The 25,338-nt window shown below is 37.2% G+C and overlaps 1 protein-coding gene across 2 annotated transcripts; it reads right to left on the minus strand.

The window, feature by feature from the left end:
* Nucleotides 1-900: 900 nt before the first annotated feature.
* LOC139933865 (cytosolic 10-formyltetrahydrofolate dehydrogenase-like) lies at nt 901-25,304 on the minus strand. 2 transcript variants are annotated; one of them, XM_071928105.1, is made up of 23 exons: nt 25,124-25,304; nt 18,995-19,136; nt 18,245-18,330; nt 17,907-18,055; nt 16,745-16,910; nt 15,467-15,571; nt 14,548-14,637; nt 13,692-13,826; nt 12,829-12,957; nt 12,450-12,538; nt 12,170-12,314; nt 11,383-11,565; nt 10,279-10,343; nt 9,415-9,565; nt 8,919-8,989; nt 8,290-8,483; nt 7,994-8,087; nt 7,342-7,441; nt 6,527-6,625; nt 3,493-3,658; nt 3,188-3,293; nt 1,740-1,939; nt 901-1,323 (listed from the first exon to the last, which is right to left on the minus strand). In XM_071928105.1, the coding sequence occupies exons 1-23, from the start codon at nt 25,172-25,174 to the stop codon at nt 1,268-1,270; spliced, it is 2,772 nt and encodes a 923-aa protein (XP_071784206.1). In that variant the 5' UTR covers nt 25,175-25,304; the 3' UTR covers nt 901-1,267. The 2 variants fall into 2 exon arrangements, with proteins under 2 accessions (XP_071784206.1, XP_071784207.1); XM_071928106.1 differs by lacking the exon at nt 25,124-25,304 and adding an exon at nt 21,725-21,883.
* Nucleotides 25,305-25,338: the final 34 nt, after the last annotated feature.

Consider the following 25,338-nt stretch of genomic DNA (forward strand, 5'->3'; position numbering starts at 1 on the left):
TCACAACAAGGGCATTATCCCTTGAGGGAAAACAGAGTCAAACAAAACAGGCTTCAAGTTGGAGCTATTTGTTTTAAGCGCTGTGAAACTTGAAAATAGTCAATGAAATATGCAAATGTCAATTCTGGAAATGAAACAAAATTGTATCGGTGGACAAACGATTTGATTATTTAAAGACAAGTAAACTGTCTATACAATTTATTAAAAATAATCTTAAAACATATTAGAAGAATAGCATCTGGCAAAACAAAAATACACTGCATCTCTGTGTAATCAAAAACCATAATTTTATGCAATTTCAAAACAATTAACATTTTGTTTAATGTTTGCATTTTCTTTTAGCATTGCTAGAAGCACATTAAAAATGCTGTCAATTAATCACGAAACTACTTTTCTAATTTTATAAAATAATTTCAGGTAGCCATATTGGAAAAATTAATTTGAGTAAAATAGAAGAAAAAAGGGGGAACAATTTTACCAACTTATGTGTGTAAAGGCTGACAAAAATTGTCCCTGGAATTTCCAAAGAAATTGGTTTAGTGTGAAAGGGGCTAATGTAAAAAAACAAAAACTGACATCTTGCTTGTATGTCTACTACACCGATTGTTAATTAATCATTATGTATATTAAGGTCATTATGTTAGGTAACTGCTCCCACACAAAAAAACACATGCTTTAAAAAGAAAAAAATATATAGTTTAAGACTGGAACATATGATTATGTGATTTTAACAAACTGAATAACTGTCTGGGGTGTTTATGAAAGCAGGTTTAAATGAAAACAAAAACAGAATCTTGAGGATGCAAACACCATTAACCTATTTCATTATAAACATGACAAATATCCGACTCTGTCTTTGCTCTTGTTTTATGTGGGAGCAGCTTGGGCACGGCTTTGGCAGATTCACTGCTATCAGTTAAGGCAATCACTGATTTCTTATCAAATGTACAATTAATATAACTACTAACCCCAACAAATGTTAGATTTTATGTTTGTTGTTTTGCTTGCGCAGCTTAGTAAGCAATTTAAACAAGGTACAGTTGCAGAGTATAAGCTGTGTAAATCCAGTTAATGTACATGGCCAATTTCATCAAATCGCTAAGCAAGCCAGTTGACCAGACAGAAGCAGCTTACAAATCGAATAATTGAATGTGTTTGGCAATCACTCTGCTTAGCATATCTGTTTCCAGCTAAGCAGGTTTGTGAGATTGGTTGTGGGTCTGTATGTATTTGTTTGTATCCATACAATTGATGACTAGTTGGCATCTCAATACTCCACTGTCACTGTCTTGGTCTTCAGATATTCATTCATGGCCTCCATTCCTGCCGAAACAGAAAACAAAATTAGAAAGGATAAGTCAGGGGTTTTCCCTTTACTGTTTTTGTTTACTTATTATTATTACTTGCAAGCCGGTCAGTGAACTGCAAATTTGTCACAAGTCCCAATGTTTATGCAATGATTTGTTTATCAAATCTCTCATATTTTCTGATCCAACTGAAGGGAACAGGAATATTTCAGGGTGAACCTTGCAATACATAATTATTTGCAGATGAAACCACCGTAGCCAACCTGAAAGCTTTAAAGCTTAGTATGTAAGGATGAAATGGTTCAGTTGGGAACTGAACAGGGTTAGCTCAGTCTGGACAGTCATCGACATTCTGCAATGGTTTAATTGTACCCAACGATTCACAATAATTCTAAAGCGACTTGTGAAAAAGTCTCTGTATATAACACTTACCCAAATCTTTGCCGAATCCAGATTGTTTGAATCCACCGAATGGTGCAGCAACATCAGTCTTGTTATAAGTATTAACAAAGACTGTACCAGCATTGAGCTTGTCACTGCAGTATAAAGCCTTGCTGATGTCATTGGTGAATACACCCGATGCTAGACCATACTCAGTTGCATTAGCACTTCTCAACATACCGTCAATGTCCCTGTTAAACAACAATCACATTCAGATTAATTAATACCTTCACTCAATTCAGAAACGTCAAAAACACTTCATGTTATTACAGCAATGGTCAGCTCCTACTATTGTAGGGAGACCAATTGCGCCCTCAGTGTTCAAGTTGATTGTTCAACTTTGTATATATATTAATAATAGTAATAAATAGAACGTATAATGCCTTACATCTTAAGCATAAACCCCAAAGCCAATAACAAGGAAATACTGATTGATTAAACACTTTTAAAAGGGACTTAAAGAAGAAATACTATACAACATTACAAGCAATACGTTAACAAATATATGGAATGAAGTTATAGATACAAAAGTGGATTTTTCAACTTTGTATATCATAATAATAGTAATATATAGAAGTTATATAATGCCTTATATCTTAAGCATAAACCCCAAAGCCATTAACAAGGAAATATTATTACAAAATGACTTAATGAAGAAATACTATACAATAAGAAGCAATTTGTTATGAAATATATGGAATGAAGTTATAGATACAAAAGCAAATACAAAATATTTGACAACAGAAGAACCAAGACTCTGGCCAGGTTTAGAAAGAAAAATTAATTTGTGTATTTAAATGCAATATAATGAGTAGGGTAGATGGCCTTAGCTTTCGATCCATACCGGACCACCTTCAGAGGCATAAAACAAGTACAGACAAATACATATCCATTTATAGAAAAAGAGAAGGGAAAGGGATTAAGGGAAGGATCCAGAAAGAAGCACTAATAATAAATAATAATAATAATAAGACTTGTAATGCGCACATATCCACCCTGCTTGGTGTTCAATAATGCAATATAACATATACATTTTGTCAACAAGTTAATCTCAAAGAACAAGTACTGTACAACAAAAAGCAATATAGAAAAGATATAAAGAATGAAGATATATATACAAAAGCAAATACAAAACATTTGTTTTAAATGCAAAATTTAGTTCTATTTTTCTATAGCAAAGCAAATTGCAATCTTTCATTTGAAACTTTGAACATTAATAATTAGCTGAATGCAAATTACAAATCAGGAAATATATTGAACTGACATTATCCCATGTAACAAGCCATACATACATGTATACAAACATATTTGCGCATCGTCTTTGAGTTTAGAGCATGTATTCCATTATTTTGAAACATTCTCATTTTGGATTTTTTTTCTTTCAAATTTGCAGTGCAACTAAACTATGTACATTTGCTACATTTAGAGTAAATACTTACATTGCATTGAATTTGCTAACAATCATGACTGGTCCAAACGATTCCTCTTGTGCCATCATCATGTCATCCTTGACATCCGTGAATACTGTGGGCTCCATGAACAAACCTATAAACAGACACAACAAATAAACTCACTCAACTTTTTACGCTGACTATATTTATGTTGTCAAATCAAATGGAAGGGGGAGAGGTGGTTTCAAAATCAATCTTTTACTCTTAAACCAAGTGCAGTACAGGTAAAGTATCATGTCAAGAATGCTTGCTTCATGACCCAGGAGTTGAATAACTAGTTGAATCTTCCATACCTGGTCTGTCTACCTGCTTGCCTCCATACACCAATGTTGCACCTTCCTTCTTGCCAACTTCACAATATTCAAGAAGTTTCTCAAGATGAGATCGATGATTCTGAGGTCCATGAGAGACCGATCGATCCAACGGGTCACCAATCTTCATCTTCTTGACATCCTCTACCTGGTAAGAGTAAAACAATCACACAATCTGAAATATTGTCTCTGTGTCAGCTGCCATTAAATTAAAACCTGTCTATATTGCATTATGACACAATAGGGTTGACAATATACAGTTATTCTCTAGCAAGAAAATGCACATGAACAAAAAACCTTCACAGTGACTTTACTTCAAGTCTAATAACGGTAATGACAACAATAATAATACAATTAACAAAAAACATTAAAGTAATATGGTCCCCATTATACATGTTATATGAGAAAGAGGAAACGGAACAATCTTCTACAAAATACACAATATGTCGTGTCAAAAAGAGAAGATAAATGCAACTAATATCTTCACACGATAGTAGCAGCTTGAACAGAAACAAAAAACAAGTGTAATGGGATGAAATTGCAGCCCCTTTTTTTTGTTACCCCTAGTTTACCTATGTCCTGCTCGGACTAGGGCGAGTCTAGGGGTGGGTGGTTGCTTGGTGGTGTGTGATGAGTGGGTGATTGGTAGCAGGATTTGCAACCAATCAGGGCTATTGAGGAAGGGATGTCTAGGGGTCAGTGACCAAACCCAAGAAAGTGGTTTGACACTTGGCCACTGGACACCGACAGAGGACGGATAGTGTTAGAATTAACCCTCCAAGTTCCTTCAATAATTACACTTTGCCTCTGTCGGACATCTACGTTGGATTGCGCCAGCCCAGCTTTATTACCACAATAATTGTATATTCATCCCCTGTCCTGCTCTAGGTGAGTTTGATTTTACTTTTATCTTTCTTGTGAATCTAGTTAGGTTTAAAAGTTAAAGTAAAGATCGGCGTGTCGCTTAACATTTAGTTTTAACAATCACTGCTACTTTCTATTGTGTAAGGATAGTGTTTCAGATTTTGATGATTGAAGTTCTAGAAAAGAAGTTCCTTTTTACAAGCTCTTATTTTGAATTGATAATTGTTGACTTGTTGTTTTCCATGCTCTTTTGACTTTTTATGCTTACAAAATGTGAATTGCCAGATTACATTTTGTCTCAGTATTATTTTGCTTTGAACTTGATTTATTTAATGTTGATTTAGTTTCTGCATTATTCAGTACTTATTTGTTTCATGGTTTAATTTCATTGTCTACTTTGTTCAAGACCAGATACTTTAACTAGAGTCTGTTTTATTCAGTGGTTGATTTATTTGATTACACCTGTTGATTATTAAAACAACTTATTTCTAATAGACCTTTTTGATATGAGTTTGGCAACAGACAAAGACTAGTTTCAGTTTTGAAGTTTCTTTGGTTTTAGTTTTATGCATCTATCTTTCTTTTATTTACTGAAACTATACTGTTCAGTCAGTAATCATTTTTATCATAGTTTTGCTCTATGGTTTCATACATATATCTTTGCTTTTTAACTTCTCGTTTGGTTTTTAATGTTTTGCATTTACTTTTATTTTAATAGACTTCTTTTAAGTTTATCATTGTATATAATTCATTGTAGTCAAAACCAATTCCCACGGTTTTTCATTGTTTATTGTAAACATCCTGGTTTCATGGCACCAATGAGTCATTGTTCCATGAAATGTCTTATACCACACACTATGCAAGGGGTGTAGTTTCCCTTAATTGGCTTTTAAATACCCTGTCCATCATTTTGCCTCAGGCATGCACTGGTCTGGGGAATAGTGTGACCTTTTAGCACCCATACTGCACTGGCTAGTGTAACAGTCTCACACAGCTGTTATTGTTTCACACTTAATTTACTTCCAAGATTAGTGATTTCTGTTAAAGGATTATAAGATTTATTATTAGGTATTTAATTTTAGTGTAGTTTATATTTGTGAGTGGCATAGTATTAATTTTAAACTTGGCCACTAGACACCGACAGAGGACGGATAGTGTTAGAATTAACCCTCCAAGTTCCTTCAATAATTACACTTTGCCTCTGTCGGACATCTACGTTGGATTGCGCCAGCCCAGCTTTATTACCACAATAATTGTATATTCATCCCCTGTCCTGCTCTAGGCCGAATCCAAATCAAGAGAGCCAGCAGGACAGCGTGTCATCAACTGTAGCCTATTTATCTTCACTGCATTTTCGTCATAACCAGTCGTACCAGGACAGTAATCCTGTCCCCTGATCAAGGACAAGGACCTGTTTCTGAAGTCCCCATCTCCAAGTTTGTCATCATCTTCACAGCCCAATATCTTCAACTTTGCTGGAAGAACTTTTACATTGTTACACCGGAATCTTCAATTCAAGTTATCGTCCTTCCCAGTCCACCACCAACAGATAGGCCAATCATTTATTTTTGTTTTATATTTCCATTGTATAAAGTTTCATTGTTATTTTCGTTGCATTTATAATATTGTCGAGACCCGCCGGGTTTACTTCTCTCTTTTTGTTTCTGAGATTTTATTAGTATCTCATTCACATTGTTTAAATACAGCGTTTTAAAGTCGCCTCTCCCTTATAGTAGTCGGGATTTGAATAAACCTTTCTTTATATTTTACAACACCACTTAAACAGCGTGTCCCTTGTAAAATTTATTATGTTTCAGCACAGAGCGCGCTAGCCGCACTCAAACCTGTTACACAAGTGATCTTTGCTGAAATTCATTTAGACATGTTTTCAATCAATAAGGAAATTCAGTTCACATGAGATTAAACAGTTTTAATTGAGGAAGTGAAACCAAATAATTTTTAATACACTTTCCAGAGCTTTCAAGGAAGATTTACGAAAAGCCCTGTTACTCCATACTCCAGGTACAACAAAGTAACATCCTACAATTAGTGTCAACATTTAATATTTCAAAATTACAATGACATGAAAAACAAACGCAGTGTAAACAAGTTTATAAACTGCATTCCTGTAAAAAAGAAAGACATGACTCACCACTCTAGCAATGAACTCATCATGGATCTTATCCTCTACGTAGAGACGTCCAGCTGCAATACAGTTCTCTCCCTTGTTGAAGAACACAGCTCCAAGAGCCTAACACCAACAACAAACACAAATAGGTTAGATTTGTGCATTTCATATTCACTACCTTATGGAGACTGAGATCTAAACAACAACAAAGGGGAAACCAAAAGGTCTCCATAGGGGAATTCTAAAGACTGGGGTGCTCCACAAGACATTTTATGTAAGAAGTCCATGATGGGGTTCTTAAATACAAAGGAAAGAACAAAAGATAATAGAATGTGTGTTTGTAGTAAACACCATATGATGATATCTACTGTAAATGTCTAAATACACAATGCACTGTGCATGGCGTTCTTTATACACAAAAGCAACAAACATGAAAATATTATTCCACAGAATATTGGATATAGAGATGGAACCGAACATCCAGACCAAACTCACTCTTACAGCTCGGAAATATCAAGTTAATTTGAATTCTGGCTTCTCATGTACCAGCTACAAACATGACACAACGCCACAAATCTACTCTATTTTTATAATCTCTTCTTGTTGTATATTTGCTGGTTTTTGATGTTTGAATATTTTTATATTATATTGTAAACCTAAACACAATTCAGCCTTTTGGCTGCTATGTTTGATTTTTAATAAACCAATAATAATTATATTAATAAAGGTCACAATGCCATATTTCTAAGCAATGAGGCATATGGGTACATACACATTATCAATATGCAAATGAGGTGATGATGACGGAGGTCAAATTGAGTGAATGTTGACAGACTGACCTGTTTGACTGCTGTATCCATGTTGCAATCAGCAAAGATGACCAATGGGGATTTACCACCAAGCTCAAGAGAGCATTTCTTCAGGTTACTCTCGGCACAACTGAAAACCAATAAAGAATTGGCACAATTTAACATCAAACAGGGCAAAAATTAATGAAGGCCAAGTTAATATAGATTTTCTGATTTTTTTAGAATTGTTAAAGCCAGAGTTTCCTAAAATTGAATGTCTATAATACGCCTGATATTTCACGCAGGGAACATACATGTAGGCAATTGCCTCTGTGTCTCTGGTCACTGCCTTGGTGCCCATCAAGCTGTACCAGTACAAATGTTCACTGCCCTTCGCTTGAACCATTTCTACCCTGAACCATTCTCAAACCATCAAACGGTTACCGAACCATTTCTGTTTGGACCCCGCGCCTAACCAAAGCCAAAACTCAAGTTGTCAGAAAGAACATCAACTATTGGGAGCTCTATATGTTTTGTAACAAAATGAAACATAAGTTTGTAAATTCCTGTAAATTCCAATTCCCAGATAAACCCCTCCATTTCAAAGGAGGAGTTTGAAAACTTGCTTAGACAACTTTCTATCACAGACATAGCAACAAATTTTGGGTCCGGCAGTCACCACTATTTTGAGCAGGTAACTCACCTCTTCATAATGGTCTGTCCAATGGGTGTAGAGCCGGTAAATCCAAGCTTACGAATGTCAGGATGGTCTGCCATTCTCTGCCCAACCACGGAACCTTCATGGAAAAAGAAAAATAGTTTACATGATTGTAATGGCTCTGTTGTATCTTTCTGGCCTTAGATAGAGTAAATAAAAAAGACTTCTTCTGATGGTAACAGAGCCCGGAGAGACTTCAAGTTTCTATGAAAATTCTGCTCCAAAAGATAAGAAAACACAGATGTTCACATTGAGTTTCCAGAAGTGTTGGATAGTTTTACCTGATCCAGGGACAATGTTGATAACGCCTGGTGGGAAGCCAGCTTTGACAACAAGTTCAGCAAACTTGAGAGCAGTGAGGGGTGTAACCTGGGCTGGCTTGAGGACCACAGTGTTTCCAGCAGCCAGGCAAGAAGCCATCTTCCAGGCCAACATCATCAACGGATAGTTCCATGGGACAACTAAACCACACACACTGTAAAGAAAATAGGGTCAGAGCATGCAACTATGAAATCTGTGGTATTTGTTTTAGTTTTACATGCATTACAAATAATAAATCAAATGCACCTTAATACAAAAAGACAAACTAAAATACCAAATAACTACATACGGATCAGGAACAAAAACAAAATGATAGCAAACCAGCGTGTACAAATATTAAAACGAGTTCTTAAAAACACACCCTCAAAAAAACTAATATAAATATTGAAACAATCTCCACCCTTGTAGGTGCCCTTTTATTCTTGGGTGATGAGAAGTAAATATAGTTCAATTGCATTGCTTGAGGACACAAATGGAACGACCAGGCAAAGCGCTAGAGTACTTGGGTTATGATAATAGATGGTAACATTCAATGTTCATCTTCATCACAAAGTGAAATGATGCACAAGAAGCTGTTAGGTTTACTTACCCGATAGGTTCTCTCTTTGTGAAAGTCAAGTTCTTGTTTGGTCTGGCGTTATTGATTGGAATTGTCATACCCTACAAGACAAAATTAATCAACAAATAAGAAAGAGTTGAAACAGACAAAGACGGTCCATGCTGCTTACCACAAAGGCCCAATTTCATACAGCTCTTAACTTTGCTAAGCAAAAAGTGAGATGAAAATTTGACTAGAAACCCTGTGCTTAGCAAGTTGTAGTCAAGAAATTGTGATTCAGTATTATCTAGACGACAATACTTATTCTAGTCATTGTGAAACTAGAGGTTAGCTTGGGATATTTGAAAATATATCAACAATAAATAGAGTTCGCGATTCGTCCTTGACCATGTTTACTTGAGGCTAGGTAAGCCTTTTCCTTTGAACCTCATTAAACTTATTATGATGCACGTTGGACGATTCTTTAATATCCATCAATATTTCCTTCAATATACACTTTGAGATGTTAATTGGATAGCATACTTACATGAATCTTGTCGCACCATCCTGCGAAGTACTTGAAGGTATCAATGGACATACCAATATGTGTTTTAATGGCTAGTGTGTAGACTGCACCTGAGTCAATACTCTCTAATGTTGCAAGCTCTTCCTTATGTTCTTCCATTAGATCAGCAAGCCTATGATAGAGAAGTAAATCAGTTAACTATCAACATAGAAATCAAATCCAGTTGCTATGAACACACTGTCACTGTTTGCTAACTGAGATTTGAAAAGCAGGATGATTTGTCAGATCAAAGAAAACAGCTGAGCACAACTCTGGCCATTTTCAATCATTCACAGTGTATGTATTCTTTCAATAATGATTTTTGTTGTGTAACCAAATATTTAGTTTTCCTTCAAGTTTTGTGTATTCCATGACAAAGTTCCTCTACTCAAGAAGACCACGTAAATGGAAGCTCAAGTGTTAATATGCATTAAGTCTGTAGTAACCAAGCCGTAGTTGGCTCTGTGGTTTCATTCCGCTGCTATCACCTATGTGAAACTTGGTTAGGATCCAAATTCAGACCAAAGCCTTGCATGTGGTTTGAGTTTTCAGTCAATACCTGATTGCGTGGGTTTTCTCCATTGTGGTTTTCCTCCCACATCTGAAACTGTTATATTCTTCAACTTCTTCTCTACACAGGTATCTTCATCCCTGTAAAGGCTAAAGTGCTAGTCACTATCCAATGGGTTCTTAAATTTACCAGATAGATTTTAAACTATTTGTTTTACATTTGTTGGATGCTAGTACACTTTCAATTGAGTATTGTACCATCTTCCTCCCCTGTACATAAACGTGATATGTATCTGGCATTATTGAAGTCAATTGATTTGAAGAAAGTGAACTTACTTGAACATGAGTGTACCTCTGTCTCTAGCATTCATCTTGCCCCACTCTCCCTCCTCAAATGCTTCCTGTGGTCAACAAATTACAATATCAGTATTTCTTAATATTTCATTCTAGTTTCTCTATGGGACGAGTAAATACATAGTTACAAAAACAAAAAGTTTATGAACAGGTTTAAATGACACAGATCAAAGTCCTCCAAAATGTCAAAGGTCACAACAGGCTGGTACCCGGCTATTCTGCCTCTTTTACTGCCCTTTTGCCTATTTCTAAAAACATCTCTGTTTATTTCACAAGTGGTCTGCCATTTTCACAAGATGCCTGTTCAATTTCACAAGCTATCTGGACTGAGCTGTCAGGCCATTTTCTTTTTCACAAGCAATCCAACATATTTTACATGCAATCTGACCCTTTCATGAACCTTTGGTCTTCAATCAATCAATCATTAAGCATTTGTGGAGCACCATACATGTACATCTAGTTGCCTAGTCCAAGGCGCTAAGCAAAGTGAAAGAAAATTAAAGACAAAAGGGTCTACAGAATATCAAGATGCCAAGGGCAATGGACTTAATGTAAACAGATTCAAAGAGATGAGTCTTAAAGGCAGTGGACACTATTGGTAATTACTCAAAACAATTATTATCATAAAACCTTTCTTGTTTATGAGCAATGGGGTGAGGTTGATAGTATAAAACATTGTGAGAAACAGCTCCCTCTGAAGTGACGTAGTTTTCGAGAAAGAAGTAATTTTCCACGAATTTGATTCCTCAGATTTAGAAATTGAGGTCTCAAAATCAAGCATCTGAGAGCACACAATTTCGTATGACAAGGGTGTTTTTTCTTTTATTATTATCTCGCAACTTCGATGACCGATTGAGCTCAAACTTTTACAGGTTTGTTATTTTATGAGATATCTGTTGAGATACAGCAAGTGAGAAGACTGGTCTTTGACAATTACCAATAGTGTCACCAGTCTTTAAGCTAGCTTAGAAGATCTGTAAGGAGTCAAGTGTATGAAGTTGGTCTCATTCCATAGCACATGAAACACGGCTTCTATGATCTGATGAAGAATAAGATCTAGGAATGTTCAACAGTAGGATCTTGTACCTTGGCAGCCGCAACAGCAGTGTCCACATCAGCTTTTGTTCCCTTGGCTACTTTACAGATGACACTCTCGTCAGCTGGGTTGATTGTGTCAAAAGTCTTGCCATCTTCTGAATCCATAAAGTCATTATTGATGAAGATCTGGTTGGGGAACTCAATGTCCATGTCATTGACGTGCAGCTTCACCTGTAGGAATTATCAAGTGACAAAGAAAAATAGGTAAAACAAGTTTGTTTTTGAATCCAATGGTGTGCTTTGAATATCAGTTTTAGTAACATAGTGTGTTTTATTTTCTCTGAGCAGAATAGTCCTGACAAAGAGCTTGACATTCAAATATATCTACTGTCCATTGTGAGACTTCTCTTACAGTGTGTTCAATATCCCCAAAGTGAGATGAGTCAGTTCTAATTACATTCTCATCTTCACTTTCATTCAGTTATAAATAGTTTCATCTAAACGACTTGACTCGCCTGCGCTGCTCATAAAGTGCAGAATCCACACCTTTAAATAAAAGCAGTAGCGCTATTCACTGTAGACAAAATGGAATGACACTAAATTAGAAGGTGTCTGAATTTCCACCATTTGTTGACCCTTGGAGTTTTAAAGTTTAAGGGGATTATGGGAACAATATCCTCGAAGCTAGAGAAGTACAACAAAATGCAGAATTCTTCAAATATAGTGAAAATAACAGCAACATATATTCAGCAGGCACACCTCATAAAGGTCAGATAAAGGTCAGAAACATCTCATCCCTGCTTAGGGTTTACTGGCATCCCTAAGTGTTACTTACGGCGTCATACTCAAAGACAAAGTCATCCAGCCCACGTCCTTTCTTAACAACCTTTTGTACGAATGCATCGAAGGTTGTGGCCATATAAACCTCCTCATTGGACAATGCAATACCATTGCATTTCTGCTTGACCTCTTCTACCAACCTGAAAGATTACATAACAGTGAAACTGATTATAATAATAATAACAATATGTATTAGTTACACATTCCAGCCATGTAGGTCCTTGAAAGCGCCATGGTCATTCTAAACAATCAATGTTAAACAATTCATGATTTACCTGGCAACGTCCATTGAGCCACCACCCATTTTGAAGAAGTCAGAGTCTCCATTAATCTTAGTAGTAGAGAGAATACCACTCCAAATACCCTAAGATAACACAAATAAAACATCGTCAATATCTTCAACTAACGGCACTTGTAACTTGTAACTTGTACTATTGTTTACAAAGCACCAAGATTCATGAATCTCGGTGCTTTTCAAGGATGAATCTCAAAATGAGTTGTCATCACACTTTGCTTTAATCAAGATTGGTGACACAGTTCAGACCAATCTTACATGTAGCTCTTTGTGATATTGGCCCATGGTATGTCTGCTGCCACCTTGTGTCCTAAACTCACCAGTTAGATTGATGACATCAACTAAATGGTAAAACCTACCTTGATATTTGCAGCAAAACCTTCTTCCTCTGGTGTCATTTCAATCTTCTCCTCAGCATCACCAGACATTCCATACTTTTGTGCCTGGATCATACGTCCATCTTCAAACTGTAGGGTCTTCACTTTCAGCTGAAATCAGTAAAATACAGATGAATAAAATAACATGCCTAAACAGATGGGATTTGAAGGTATAGACCACTAAATGTCATCAAGCCTATAAGCACAAAAGCCTTGCTTAGCACACACAAGTCTAGCTTAGCAAAGTCCATACAGTTAACATTTTGGTGCTGAGTGCCCTACTCATTTATTTCTTAGCATAGAATTTTGCTTAGCAGCATCTTCTGCTTCACAGCTTTATTAAATTTGGCCCTGGTGTTTGTCAGGATGGGATGTAAAGAATTAGGTTCCTAGTGCTATATAATGCAGGTATTAATAGAACCCACTACCCTTATCGTTAAGTGAAGGGGTTTAGATTGCACCACAAAATCTTTCAAACCCTTACCAGGTTCTATAGACCCTATTGAATAACCCCTTTTTTGCTGTGAAAGTTGTCATCTTGTAGCAGGCAGTGCGCAGCATTCTGTTTGATTTATATGGCAAATGCATGCACACACGCAAAAGACGCCATCTTATAGGTCAGATATTTGAATGGTGATGTCATACTCAACACGGTCTGTATAATTGGTCTCATAATATAAGACTGTCCTGGCAAACTGATGATTGAATCTTAGAGACAAAAGGTAGTTATGATAAAGTGAGAATTTAAAGAACTATGACAGTGCAGATTTCTTTTTTAGATAACTGTGCTATTTTGCTTCAGACAAATATTTCTTAGGAAATGACACAAGTTTCTCTGTACTTACCATTTGTCCATCGTTACCAGAGAATACCATTCCATCCTTGGTGACTATGGCAGGGTAGGTGGACCCTGGGATAGTGACCTCTGTACCCTTTGGTCTTGAACCCTTGATCAGCCTGGACCCAAACATGGACACTTTCTACAACAGGAACACAACCACACATCCTTAGTTTGTTTACCCTAAAACAATGTGAAAGCACTGTAATGACCCCTTGTGCCAACGTCACATAAAGGTACTGCCTTTTATGCTCACTATTTGGGGGTCAATGGTGTAAACTCTAATGCCTTAAATAGAAGCACACCATTAAAAATCTACAGGACATTTGACTCATACAAAGATGTACCTAACTTGGGTGTTACCGTGTTGATGATGCAAGCTGTAATAACACAGAAGTCGTGGAGGTCATTCCCTCCGTCGCCTGGTATTGGAAACCCCTCAACAGTTTCCCAGACCCAAGTTTTTCTGACCAAATTCCTGCAGTAAGTCCACTTATTAATTGGTTTATTAGTTGGTTTATTGTTAAAAACACATTGCAGCCAAAGGCTGAATTACATGCAATTTACAAAGAAAAAAAAATACAATATTAAAACTCAGGCAGTCTGACATAAAATTTTACAAGAAAGCACGCAAAGTCCACTTGCGCAACGTTTATGGAACAATTACACAGTTGAGTAAAGTTTTGTGAAATCAGCTACAGGCCTGCAAGCAAGCTGGTGGATTGCTCTGCTTTTTAATTTATCATTTCAAGATGGGCAAATAATGTTATTTACCCTACGTCCCAAGATGTAACATAGATTGAGTCCATAACTGCAATGATTGTCACAATTGAAAGTAGAATGATTTAATGATAGTTGTTTACCTGTCCATCGATGACTGCCCAAGCACCAGGAATCATGTCATTACCTCGGATGAAGTTGTGAAGCATCTCACCAGACTGATCCCAGTTAATCTGAAATGTCAATGTGAATCCACTCAGATAACAGCTTTACCATGAATCAAAATATTTATTTTATTTTCACTGCGTACAAAATATAAATTGGTGGGTTCAAAATCTCTTTGAGGACAATTTACGAGCCTTTGATGTTTAATGCCACACAACTTCAGAGTGGAAAATGTACAGTGTACCTAATTACTGGGTCAAGAGGAAATGATGGTGTGGTTTGAAATTTGAATCAAGATCTTAGCAATGATTTTGAACCAGTGAAAATTGGTCCTTAAGATAACCCCTAGGAACATATGTACATCTATAAGGGGTACATCAAAGAGTAGGGGATTTTGATATTATAAAATTTTAAGAACGAAATCATTTTGTTTGACCAGGCTAACATACTGCGGAACTGACTTTCAATGGCACAATTTCCTCTGCTTAAAATGCAGAAAAATGTACAACTAGTTGGATTTGAAACTTTGCATGGTGGAAGTATAACTATGTGAGGTTCGAGTGAAATGTGACTCTTTTAGGTAGTGATTGTTCTGAAAAGAACCAGTGGTTAATGACTCACTTTTTCCAACAATATGCTCTGATCATTTTCTGGGAAAAGAATTTCTTCATAATATTAAATCGTTTATAAATAACATCAATGTCCTGAGGACGATCAGAGCATACAGCTCAAATTGGTGAGTTGTAACCACTGGTCCCTTTCAGAACCATCACTACTCAAAGAGATATTCACATGGTATTACCGCAAACCTCTCATAGAATAGATTCTAAATTAAAATAATTCAAGCTTTGTAAAAGATTTTACAAGAACACTTTTTATTCCACACCCTGTATTTACCTGTGCAACTTCCTTCTTCTTCCAGATGGGGTCATATGTTGCTCCTTCCTCAGGCTGGACGATCTTAGGGGCTGTTCCATTAGCAATCATCTCTACTGCCTCCCCCTGGAAACAAGAGCAAAGATATCAGCATAGAAGAAATTTTAACCCAGAGTGTGGCAACAAGGACTAATAGTTCATTGCAATAATGTTGTAATGTGTTTGTTAGTCTGTGCGTTTCAGAACTAGTCAGGACACGTGTGACAATAAGCAGTACACTTAACCATAATTGCCTCGCCCTGCAGACGATTACATTAAGCTGTAGGTCCTGTGTGTTGTGGAATGCACGTTTATAAGAAAACAGCGCATTTATTGTTAAGAGGTCACAGTTTGTTGGCCACAGTGTTTCTTGTATGATTGGCTTCATCACCTTGCCAACTCTTACAAGGTATCTATATAAATGTGTCTTACAATTCAAGAGGTCACAGTTTGTTGGCCACAGTGTTTCTTGTATGATTGGCTTCATCACCTTGCCAACTCTTACAAGGTATCTATATAAATGTGTCTTGCAATTCAAGAAGCCACAGTTTGTTGGCCACAGTGTTTCTTGTATGATTGGCTTCATCACCTTGCCAACTCTTACAAGGTATCTATATAAATGTGTCTTGCAATTCAAGAGGTCACAGTTTGTTGGCCACAGTGTTTCTTAAATGATTGGCTTCATCACCTTGCCTTGCCAACTCTTACAAGGTATCTATATAAATGTGTTTTAAAATTCAACCATATTTAAAAAAAGAAGTCCTTAACAGAGAGAGCCCTTTCTTGCAACTGTTTGGATGTGATAAATAACAAACACTTTGATGCAGCACCCTTTGAATGTGATAAAATGCAACGCAAGAACTAGTTTATGATTGTTGTAATCACTTTTCTAAACGACACCATTGTAGTAGTCCATTCAATCTACTTTATTTTTTTACCACGTGATGGCGCTCTACATTTTTGTATAACTTTTGGAGTTATACGCGATTATCATCTGCACAGATTTACCATCCACGTTCTGTCAGTGTCACTTCTATATGTGTGGTAAAGTTTTTTCCGTTGCTAAAGTAAGATTTCTAAAGGAGCCTTTTAAACCCAATAGAAGTAACTAAAAACTGCTCATAGAAGTAACAGAATGCCGATGTTAAAACTGTGCAGACTAAAATAGTGTATACACCGAAAGTGATAACATTATTTTTGAGAGCGCCCTCAAGTGTTCATAAGTACTGCAGATTGATTGTAGTGTGTTTGTGGTCTTACCATAGCTACAATACCCTCTGGATACAGGAAACGGTTGTACAATGTATCTAGTGTATCATTAATGTCAACATACACCTCTCTCTGTAGGAGAATAGGACCTGTATCCAGACCATCGTCAGCATAGAAGATTGAGAAACCACCATATTTATCACCACACATCAAAGTCCTGCACAAAAATACAAAGTTATATTCAGTTGAAGTAGAAATGTAGCATAATACCACAGTCCCCACACCCTAACTTGTGAATGTCACCATAAACAATGCATTGATGGCGCAATGTTTTCTTCCCAGACAGTGAAATACAAATTGTGGATTTAATTACCTCCATCTGTAGAATTTTTAACTTTACAGTAAAATGTGTTTAACAAATAGTACATTTAAGAGACGTTAAAAATACATTGCTTTTACCAATACACCAGTGTGTGTAAGCACTGTACTTTCCTGAGCTCTGTGAAAAGAAAAACAAATCACAGGCATTTTACTCGGGTGGGATTCAAAACCATGACCCATGCTACTAGACCGCCAAGATTGCCCGATAGCCAGAGGCAGTTACAGTATGTTATATTATTATCCATTGAATTCCATGGAGGCCAGGGCTGTTATTGCCCCGCTCTTGTCCATGGTGACCTTTACCATGACCCTTGCCACTAGACTGCCAAGATTGCCCGGTAGCTAGAGGCAGTTACAGTATGTTACATTATTATCCAATTACAGACCTGCCATTCCATGGAGGCCAGGGCTGTTATTGCCCCGCTCTTGTCCATGGTGACCTTTACCATGACCCTTGCCACTAGACCACCAAGATTGCCCGGTAGCCAGAGGCAGTTACAGTATGTTACATTATTATCCAATTACAGACCTGCCATTCCATGGAGGCCAGGGCTGTTATTGCCCTGCTCTTGTCCTTAGTGACCTTTACCATGACCCTTGCCACTAGACCGCCAAGATTGCCCGGTAGCCAGAGGCAGGCAGTTACAGTATGTTACATTATTAACCAATTACAGACCTGCCATTCCATGGAGGCCAGGGCTGTTATTGCCCTGCTCTTGTCCTTAGTGACCTTTACAATTCCTATTAGACTTCAAGTTTCTCTAATGAGTGTAATAATGTAAAATGTCTTTGCCATTTCAAAGATGAGATACCATGCCGGCATCGTCCTTACCAGTTGATGGCAGAGGCTCCTCTATGCCTTGGTAAGATAGAAGGATGATACACAATGGATCCATGCTTAGGGTGGTCTGTTACCTCCGATGGGATAAATTGAGAACAGAAGGGCATCACATTCAGGTCTGGCTTGGTCTGCTCATATGCCTGGACAAATAAATGAACATTACATGGTAAGCTGACTGAAGAAGATTAACACTTAATCAACGAAATGATGTGTAACTTGATTCTGTCATGGTTTAAAAAAAGTGAAATTCCAAGGTAGAAAAGCGGACAAAGGACTTATGGAAGGGGGGGGGGGTGTAGTTGAAGGAAGTTGTTGAAGATTCTCAATACCTGAAGGACTTCTGGGATAGCCTTTCCCTTAACTCGCCACCTTGGGAATTTGAATACAGGGATGCCATCCTTCTCTGCAGTGGAGGCTGTAACAGAAATACAGAGAAAAATATAGTATGTAAATGAAACAAACCGACGACAGTAAACCTCACCATGCAAAAGAAATACTGGTACCTGCTCTTTTCATTTTTACTACAAGTACTTTTCGGATGTCGTACTATTTGTGTATTAACAGCATTATGGTTTTCAAATATGCCATGTTCAACTGTGATTGTGTAGAGTGGACTGAGGACTTGCATTAAACCCTGTGCATGACAACAAACCTTTGCAAAAAAATTATATTGTTAAACTGATTTTACTTTCATAATTTTAGCACTTAAAGCATACTTTCACATTCCAAACAGTATGTTTGTGCTCATGGCCATAAACTATAATTATACTAAATAAATAATTGACAAAATAAAATCCTTCCCATGTTAAACTCAATTGGTTGGACATTGGTTGGGACCGTTATGTTTCTAGAAGTTTGAATACGAGCAAGACTCATAGTACCACAGCCTAGGGTGACATCATACTTTGCTTCTAAAGTAGACTTTCAATCTCACATTGCTTTTTTAAATTTAGCCCAAGCCCAGTAGAAGTATAATTCCCGAACCATGACCCAGAAAACTCACATTTTGGGGTGAAAGGGTGATTCAGACGACTAAACAAGTTCATGTTGATTTGACACGTTAATGAGCCCAAACTTACCAAGTTGATCTGCCTTTCCATTGACATCAGGTATTGTGAAGACTCCAACGACCTCATGACCATTCTTTCTGATCAGCTTATAAACCTCCTCACCAAACTGGCTCTGACCTATCACAGCTATCTTCATTCTGTTAAAGATACTCTGCAAATGTACAAAGTGATCAAACAATTGTTATTGATGTCTTGTAATTTGCCACAGTCAGGGTTGTTTTTTTAAAGCTAGGCTGCACAAATAATCTCAACCTGCTCTATGTAGCCAACATGTTGCATATACTCACTGGGAATTAAACAATCTTCTGAACCATTTCATTCCTGAAAGCCAGATTAAAAACCCTCTTATTTTTTATGTAACTCTCCTGCCCAACTGGTAGGGTTTATACATAATACCAGTCGTACTTAAGAAGGGGACCAGTCTATCCTACAACCCTAACCACCGATCGGCTTCTACTAAGTTTTGTTGCACAAAAAGCAGAATCTTGTTGGGTTTTAATTTTAAGATCCAGTTATGTACAAACAACCTTGTATAAACTTGTTAGAAAAGGTTTGAAACTTTTGTTCTGAAGCTCAAGGCCCTAACCGCCTCAATGAGAAAAGTTTATGGACTTTTTCAAGAGACACCAAGGCAATGAACAGCAACAGCAAGGAGGCGAGCGCCTCCATAGCCCTGTCATCAAGCTTGCTAGTTAAACCAAATTATCATACCTTAAATACAAATAAAGTGCATGAAGCATGGCAGTATTCAAAGAAATTTAGTTACATAATGTACTTTTCCATGATCAGTGACACAGCACTTACGTTGGTACTTATTACAAAATAATATGAACAAAAATAAGTTATCACAGATGATGTTATGAAAGACAAACAGACAATCTGGTGTCAACTGGTTTGAAACAATGTACATGTACCTAGCAGAATGGACTTTGAACCAGGACACACCCCCCTCTTACAGTGATAACAACTGATTCTACACTACTATGCAGACCCACATGTCACTAAAGACAACCAACGATTCACAGTATGTATGTTTGTCTACTCTTGCGCAATGTAACCTTCATGAATTCGACTTGGGTAATTTAACAAATCTGATAATTAGAAATCTGTTTGTATAAAGTATACAATGCCAATTGAGATAACCAGTTCTTCATGAAGGATGGTGCTTTGTAAATCTGTGTATCTTTGTAAAGAAAGAACCAAATCTTTCTTCTTGAGTGTCTGCGTCACGCACCCATTAGCCGTGTTCAAAACAGTGCAATGTTCCCTCAATTTGCCAACCAAAACGTTAGTGCACACGCGCTATGTGCTATTTACATATAGTTCATGGGAAGGGTCTATTACCCCCCTCCGCCCAAAAGCACACCCACAAAGACAGCTGTGGAAAACACCAAACATTGTGTACCTTGCACAACATGCAGTCTTTGGGGCATGGTCTGGAACTATGTACAGCTCATTCATGCATGTACTGTACTGTACTGTACTGTACTGTACTGTACTTTCCAAAGTGCACTCGGTTCTACTGTCATGCTGTATCCGCCTTGATCACACTATACAGACACTGTACAATTTGACCACTCGAGCTTGAGACACCTGTTGTTGGCACATATTCAAACTGTCCCACATGCATATTCCATGGGGTTCCTGATGAATATTTCACATTGGTTTTAACTGTATTTCTTGGCTAGTGAAGGTCATTGCTGTACCCCAGCTTAAAGTAGAAATTGAATGGTTGCCAGTGTTTTAAGTTAAGTGACAACTATTTATACCATATGCTCAACATTATTACATGAAACTGTTTCCTTGAAAACTTAAAGTCACCTGGAAATATAATTTTTTCCCGTTAAACATTCTAAACAACAAAATAAATTTCTGAGTAATTGTTTTGATTGATTTATATGTTTAAAACAATAAAAAAAGTTGTGTGGGGTGACTCAGCCTACCACTTTTGTGGCGTCAATCGAGGCAGACTTTGCCTCGATCGAACATCGAACACACATACGTGCAAGTACACTCAAGTCCTAGTCGCGAGTTTGTACGTTTCAAAAACGGTTTTGTCTTGCATTTTTCCGGCAATGTCGACCAGGTGTTATTATGAACACAATTCAAAAATAAGATCTGTGTGTGAATTTATTTGAATGTATTGCACTGGTTCATTGTCGCAAACTATATCACTAACTATCAATTGAAGGTATCGAGGAATAATTCTAAGTAGCTTCGTATAAATGCTCATTACACCATGGATGAAGCCGTAGTCCTGGCCTTATATTTTACTACAATACAAAACAATGTCTTGAAGCTAATGTTTCTACCTCTGTTTCACAAATTCGCCATCTTTTCTCACTGCATATGGTCACAAACAGTACCTCATAAACTTGTATTTTTACTGTGTGTTTTTATTAAAAAATTGGAAAAGTTTGTGTTACGGCGCCACCACCTTTTCATTTGATAACATGATAATGTTATATAGTTTCTAATTTACCTAAATGAGATATCCTTTTTTGTAAAACTGAGTGAAAAAGTGGTGGCGCCATACAGAAAGTTATCCACAAAATGAGAACAAATTATGGAGTGGTAAGGCCATGGTAAAGCTTAATTGGTACTAATGGTTGGGCGCTGCATGATTTGTTAAACACATGTTCAGTCCACATCTAGTCACATGTTCCCTCATTTCCATTTCATGCACTTACTCCCTCTGTTTAATAGTTAAATGTACAACTAAAACAATTCACTACTTACTGTACTACACAGTTCACAGATGAAGTCCACTCAAGTCGCTCTCGGATCTAAATGATCACTGGAATTACACTCTTCCACTTGAGAAATAATCAGCAAGGAACTGCACAGCAAGTACCCAAGACAAATTATGTGGGATTTAAAAAACCCAAGCTACTGGTACATGCATGTTGTGCATGACAGAAAAACCCCAGGACTGCACTGAGCTAACCAAACAAAAGACCTCCCATACTTCGATGAATAATTCATGAGCTTTGTACCCCTGGAAAATAACTGGCCACTAACCAACACAAAATCAATGAAGGGACTATGACACACCCCCAACTATCCTCATATTCATTGGCCAATCAGAACAGCTGTTACTTGTATTCTAATCAGTGTCTGCTGATGCTAGGCTCCCCATTGTGAGCTACAATTTACAAACACTTTTAAAGGTCAACCATGCCAATCTCTATTGTACATGTTGTTGTAGGCTTGTCAAGCAAGAAACCATGAAAGCTCCAGCCTCATGAATAAACATGTATGGTGTGTTTACAAAATCGTGTTGTGTATATCCTACAATAACATGTACCTGTACAATTACATGTGTATGAACAGGCATGTATGTGTACATTGTATAGTACAACTATAAACCACAGGATGCATTTAACTAGGAATATAACTGTTTCAAACTTCAAGCTAAGGTATCAGCCTTCTGAACTTTAAGCTAAGGTATTGGCCTTCTGAACTTCAAGCTAAGGTATTGGCATTCGGAATATAACTGTTTCAAACTTCAAGCTAAGGTATTGGCCTTCGGAATATAACTGTTTCAAACTTCAAGCTAAGGTATTGGCCTTCGGAATATAACTGTTTCAAACTTCAAGCTAAGGTATTAATTGGCCTTCGGAATATAACTGTTTCAAACTTCAAGCTAAGGTATTGGCCTTCTGAACTTGCCTTTCCTTCACCCTTCCACTGTTCTTGACCATCCATTCCTGCAAGGTCATAGCCTATATGTCATATAGGGGGGCAACATTCAAAGGGAAAGTCACAGATATTTTCAAGGATCACCTTCAGGTGATCTTTGGAGAATTAAAAATTGTTGACCTTTGTTCATTTAAAAAAACAAGGGCACATCAGATGATATATATTAAGCATGTTTCACTATCATACCATCATTCCTCGATGGTTCTTAGTAAGTAGGCTTTCAGATCAAAATTAAAATAGCTGGGGCATGCTCCAATGAAGGATGAACCTAAATCTAAGTTTTCAAACAGGATACATTTAAACAGACATATTTTGACCAAGAATACATAAACAATTCAGTCCAGTATCGAGTACCGTGTCGTCGAGTAGATTATCAAGTATGATCTTTGAGTCACTTACAATTTACTGGCTGTGAATCAACTGTACCATCAAAACAGTACATGATTCGTAAATAGTACTCAAGTAGGGAGTTACAACACTGGCAATAATTAAATTGACCATAAAACAACAGATGATACTAATAATATCAAAGTCTTATATATCACACATATCTACCAAACAAGGTACTCAAGGCGCTGAGTTTACACAAACTTATTGCAGTGATGAATTCTGAGACCCAATTATTTAGCACCTTATAAGGGTTTTACAAGGTGCTACGGCGCATACAACAGCCACAGCCAGGAACACCAGGGCAATCCCATTCTCTATAAGGGTTTACAAGGTGCTACAGCGCATACAACAGCCACAGCCAGGAACACCAGGGCAATCCCATTCTCTATAGTATAAGGGTTTACAAGGTGCTACAGCGCATACAACAGCCACAGCCAGGAACACCAGGGCAATCCCATTCTCTATAGTATAAGGGTTTACAAGGTGCTACAGCACATACAACAGCCACAGCCAGGAACACCAGGGCAATCCCATTCTCTATAGTATAAGGGTTTACAAGGTGCTACAGCGCATACAACAGCCACAGCCAGGAACACCGGGGCGATCTCGTCTCTTTTCGAAAAGTGCACTGGGTTCTGTTCAATTCCAAATATTAATAAATAATGGTTTTCCTTTCCTATTCAGTTTTTGACACTAGAGACAAAAGCAATAAATCAAGACTACACTACATAAGCACCCATTTCTCCAAGATTCTCGCTTGACAACAGCTATACCAAGACCTCAGATTTAAAATTTGCGGTCTCGAAATCATTGATCAAGCATCTGAACGCACACAACTTCGTTTGACAAGGGTGTTTTTTTCTTAAATTATTATCTCGCAGGTTTGTCATTTTATGCAGTTGTTGAGATACACCAAGTGCGAAGCATGGTCGTTGACATTTACCAGTAGTGCCCAGGGTCTTTAAAAGCAGGAAAGAATCAGACATCTTTGACACAATTTTAAAAGCAAACATTTGTCATTTTAACATATTCTTAGGTTTTCCATCAAATAATTCACCTTGCACTGGTGTGTTATTAGTATTGAGTTTAAATTAAGCCATGTTGAAGTGTTGACATGGTTGAACTAAACACAACCTGCACCAACATTTTGTTGTAACAGTCGGATAGTCAGATTTTGATCTGAAAGCAAATTTGATGAACTGTTATCAAGATCTATTCCATATGGAGTTGGAGTTCAGTTGGGAAAGTCCATAAAATGTTCCCCTCGTGGGTGAACTATTTAAGCCAAATTACACAAGTGTTTTTTACCACCATTCCAAGGATTTTATGCCCAACATAAGAACATGAAGGAAGGAAACAAACATCACTTAGTTTAACTAAATTACCAAATATGCAAACAAATAACGAAAAATCCTTAGCTTCTTAAACTAAACAAGAAGAAATAACTAACTTCAAAAACCAATATTTAAATTGTTAGCCTATTATTAGTATTACCACTTTATTATTAATATTATGTAAGTCTTGCTTAATCACCTGCAAATGTACATCCCGAGAGGAATATGTGGAGGTTTAGCTCTATGATAATCTGCCCATGTTGGGGTTTTAAGGAGATTATGCAATATTTCATCAGAACCAGTTCAAACTTGTTCAAGCTTTTTTATAAAAAGTTACTCAACGCTTTGGCTTACTCCATGGTTAGTGCATGGTGCATGCCATGCATAGGAAGGATAGACTAGAGCAAGTACAATGCAGTTTGATTTGATTTTGAATGCTGGCGAAAAACCCCAAATGTAACAAACTCTAAGTTCTAGTCTATGGGAAAAACAATTGAGCATCAATGCTTGCAATACAAATTCTGGCATTACAATACAATATGGCGCATAATCTTCGTGTGAGCAACGCAACTCATTTCTCAAGTTCAACAAAGTTCGTTGGGTGACGATCAACATGAAGTTTCACTACACACACATTAAACACGTCAGACAGTACACAACTACAACAAGATTTTATGAGAATGGGAACATAAAGTAGCAAACAAATTCTAACCTGCGAAGTTGACGTTGAAAACCGCCTGACAAATCTAGAAGCAGCAAGCATGGCGACAATAGGCTTTGCACGGAGTTATTCCTTTCTAAAATGATAATTCCAGGACGACTTTGCGCCGTCAGAGTCCGAAGTACACAACCGACTGTCCGTCCGTACACACGCACCACACAAAGTTTATGGGATGTACAATAATGATGGGGACTTAGTTGTTGTGT

Source organism: Asterias amurensis, chromosome 2 (genome assembly GCF_032118995.1).
Source record: "Asterias amurensis chromosome 2, ASM3211899v1".
Lineage (NCBI taxonomy): Eukaryota > Metazoa > Echinodermata > Asteroidea > Forcipulatida > Asteriidae > Asterias > Asterias amurensis.

What these genes read in the sequence shown, in the direction of transcription:
- LOC139933865 (XM_071928105.1), bottom strand. Translation starts at nt 25,174, where the DNA reads ATGCTTGCTGCTTCTAGATTTGTCAGGCGGTTTTCAACGTCAACTTCG. An exon ending in GTTTTGCTGCAAATATCAAG is followed by an intron (nt 12,539 to 12,828) that starts GTAGGTTTTACC and finishes GTGTTATCTTAG; the next exon opens with GGTATTTGGAGTGGTATTCT. An exon ending in GGCTCAATGGACGTTGCCAG is followed by an intron (nt 12,315 to 12,449) that starts GTAAATCATGAA and finishes GTAATCTTTCAG; the next exon opens with GTTGGTAGAAGAGGTCAAGC.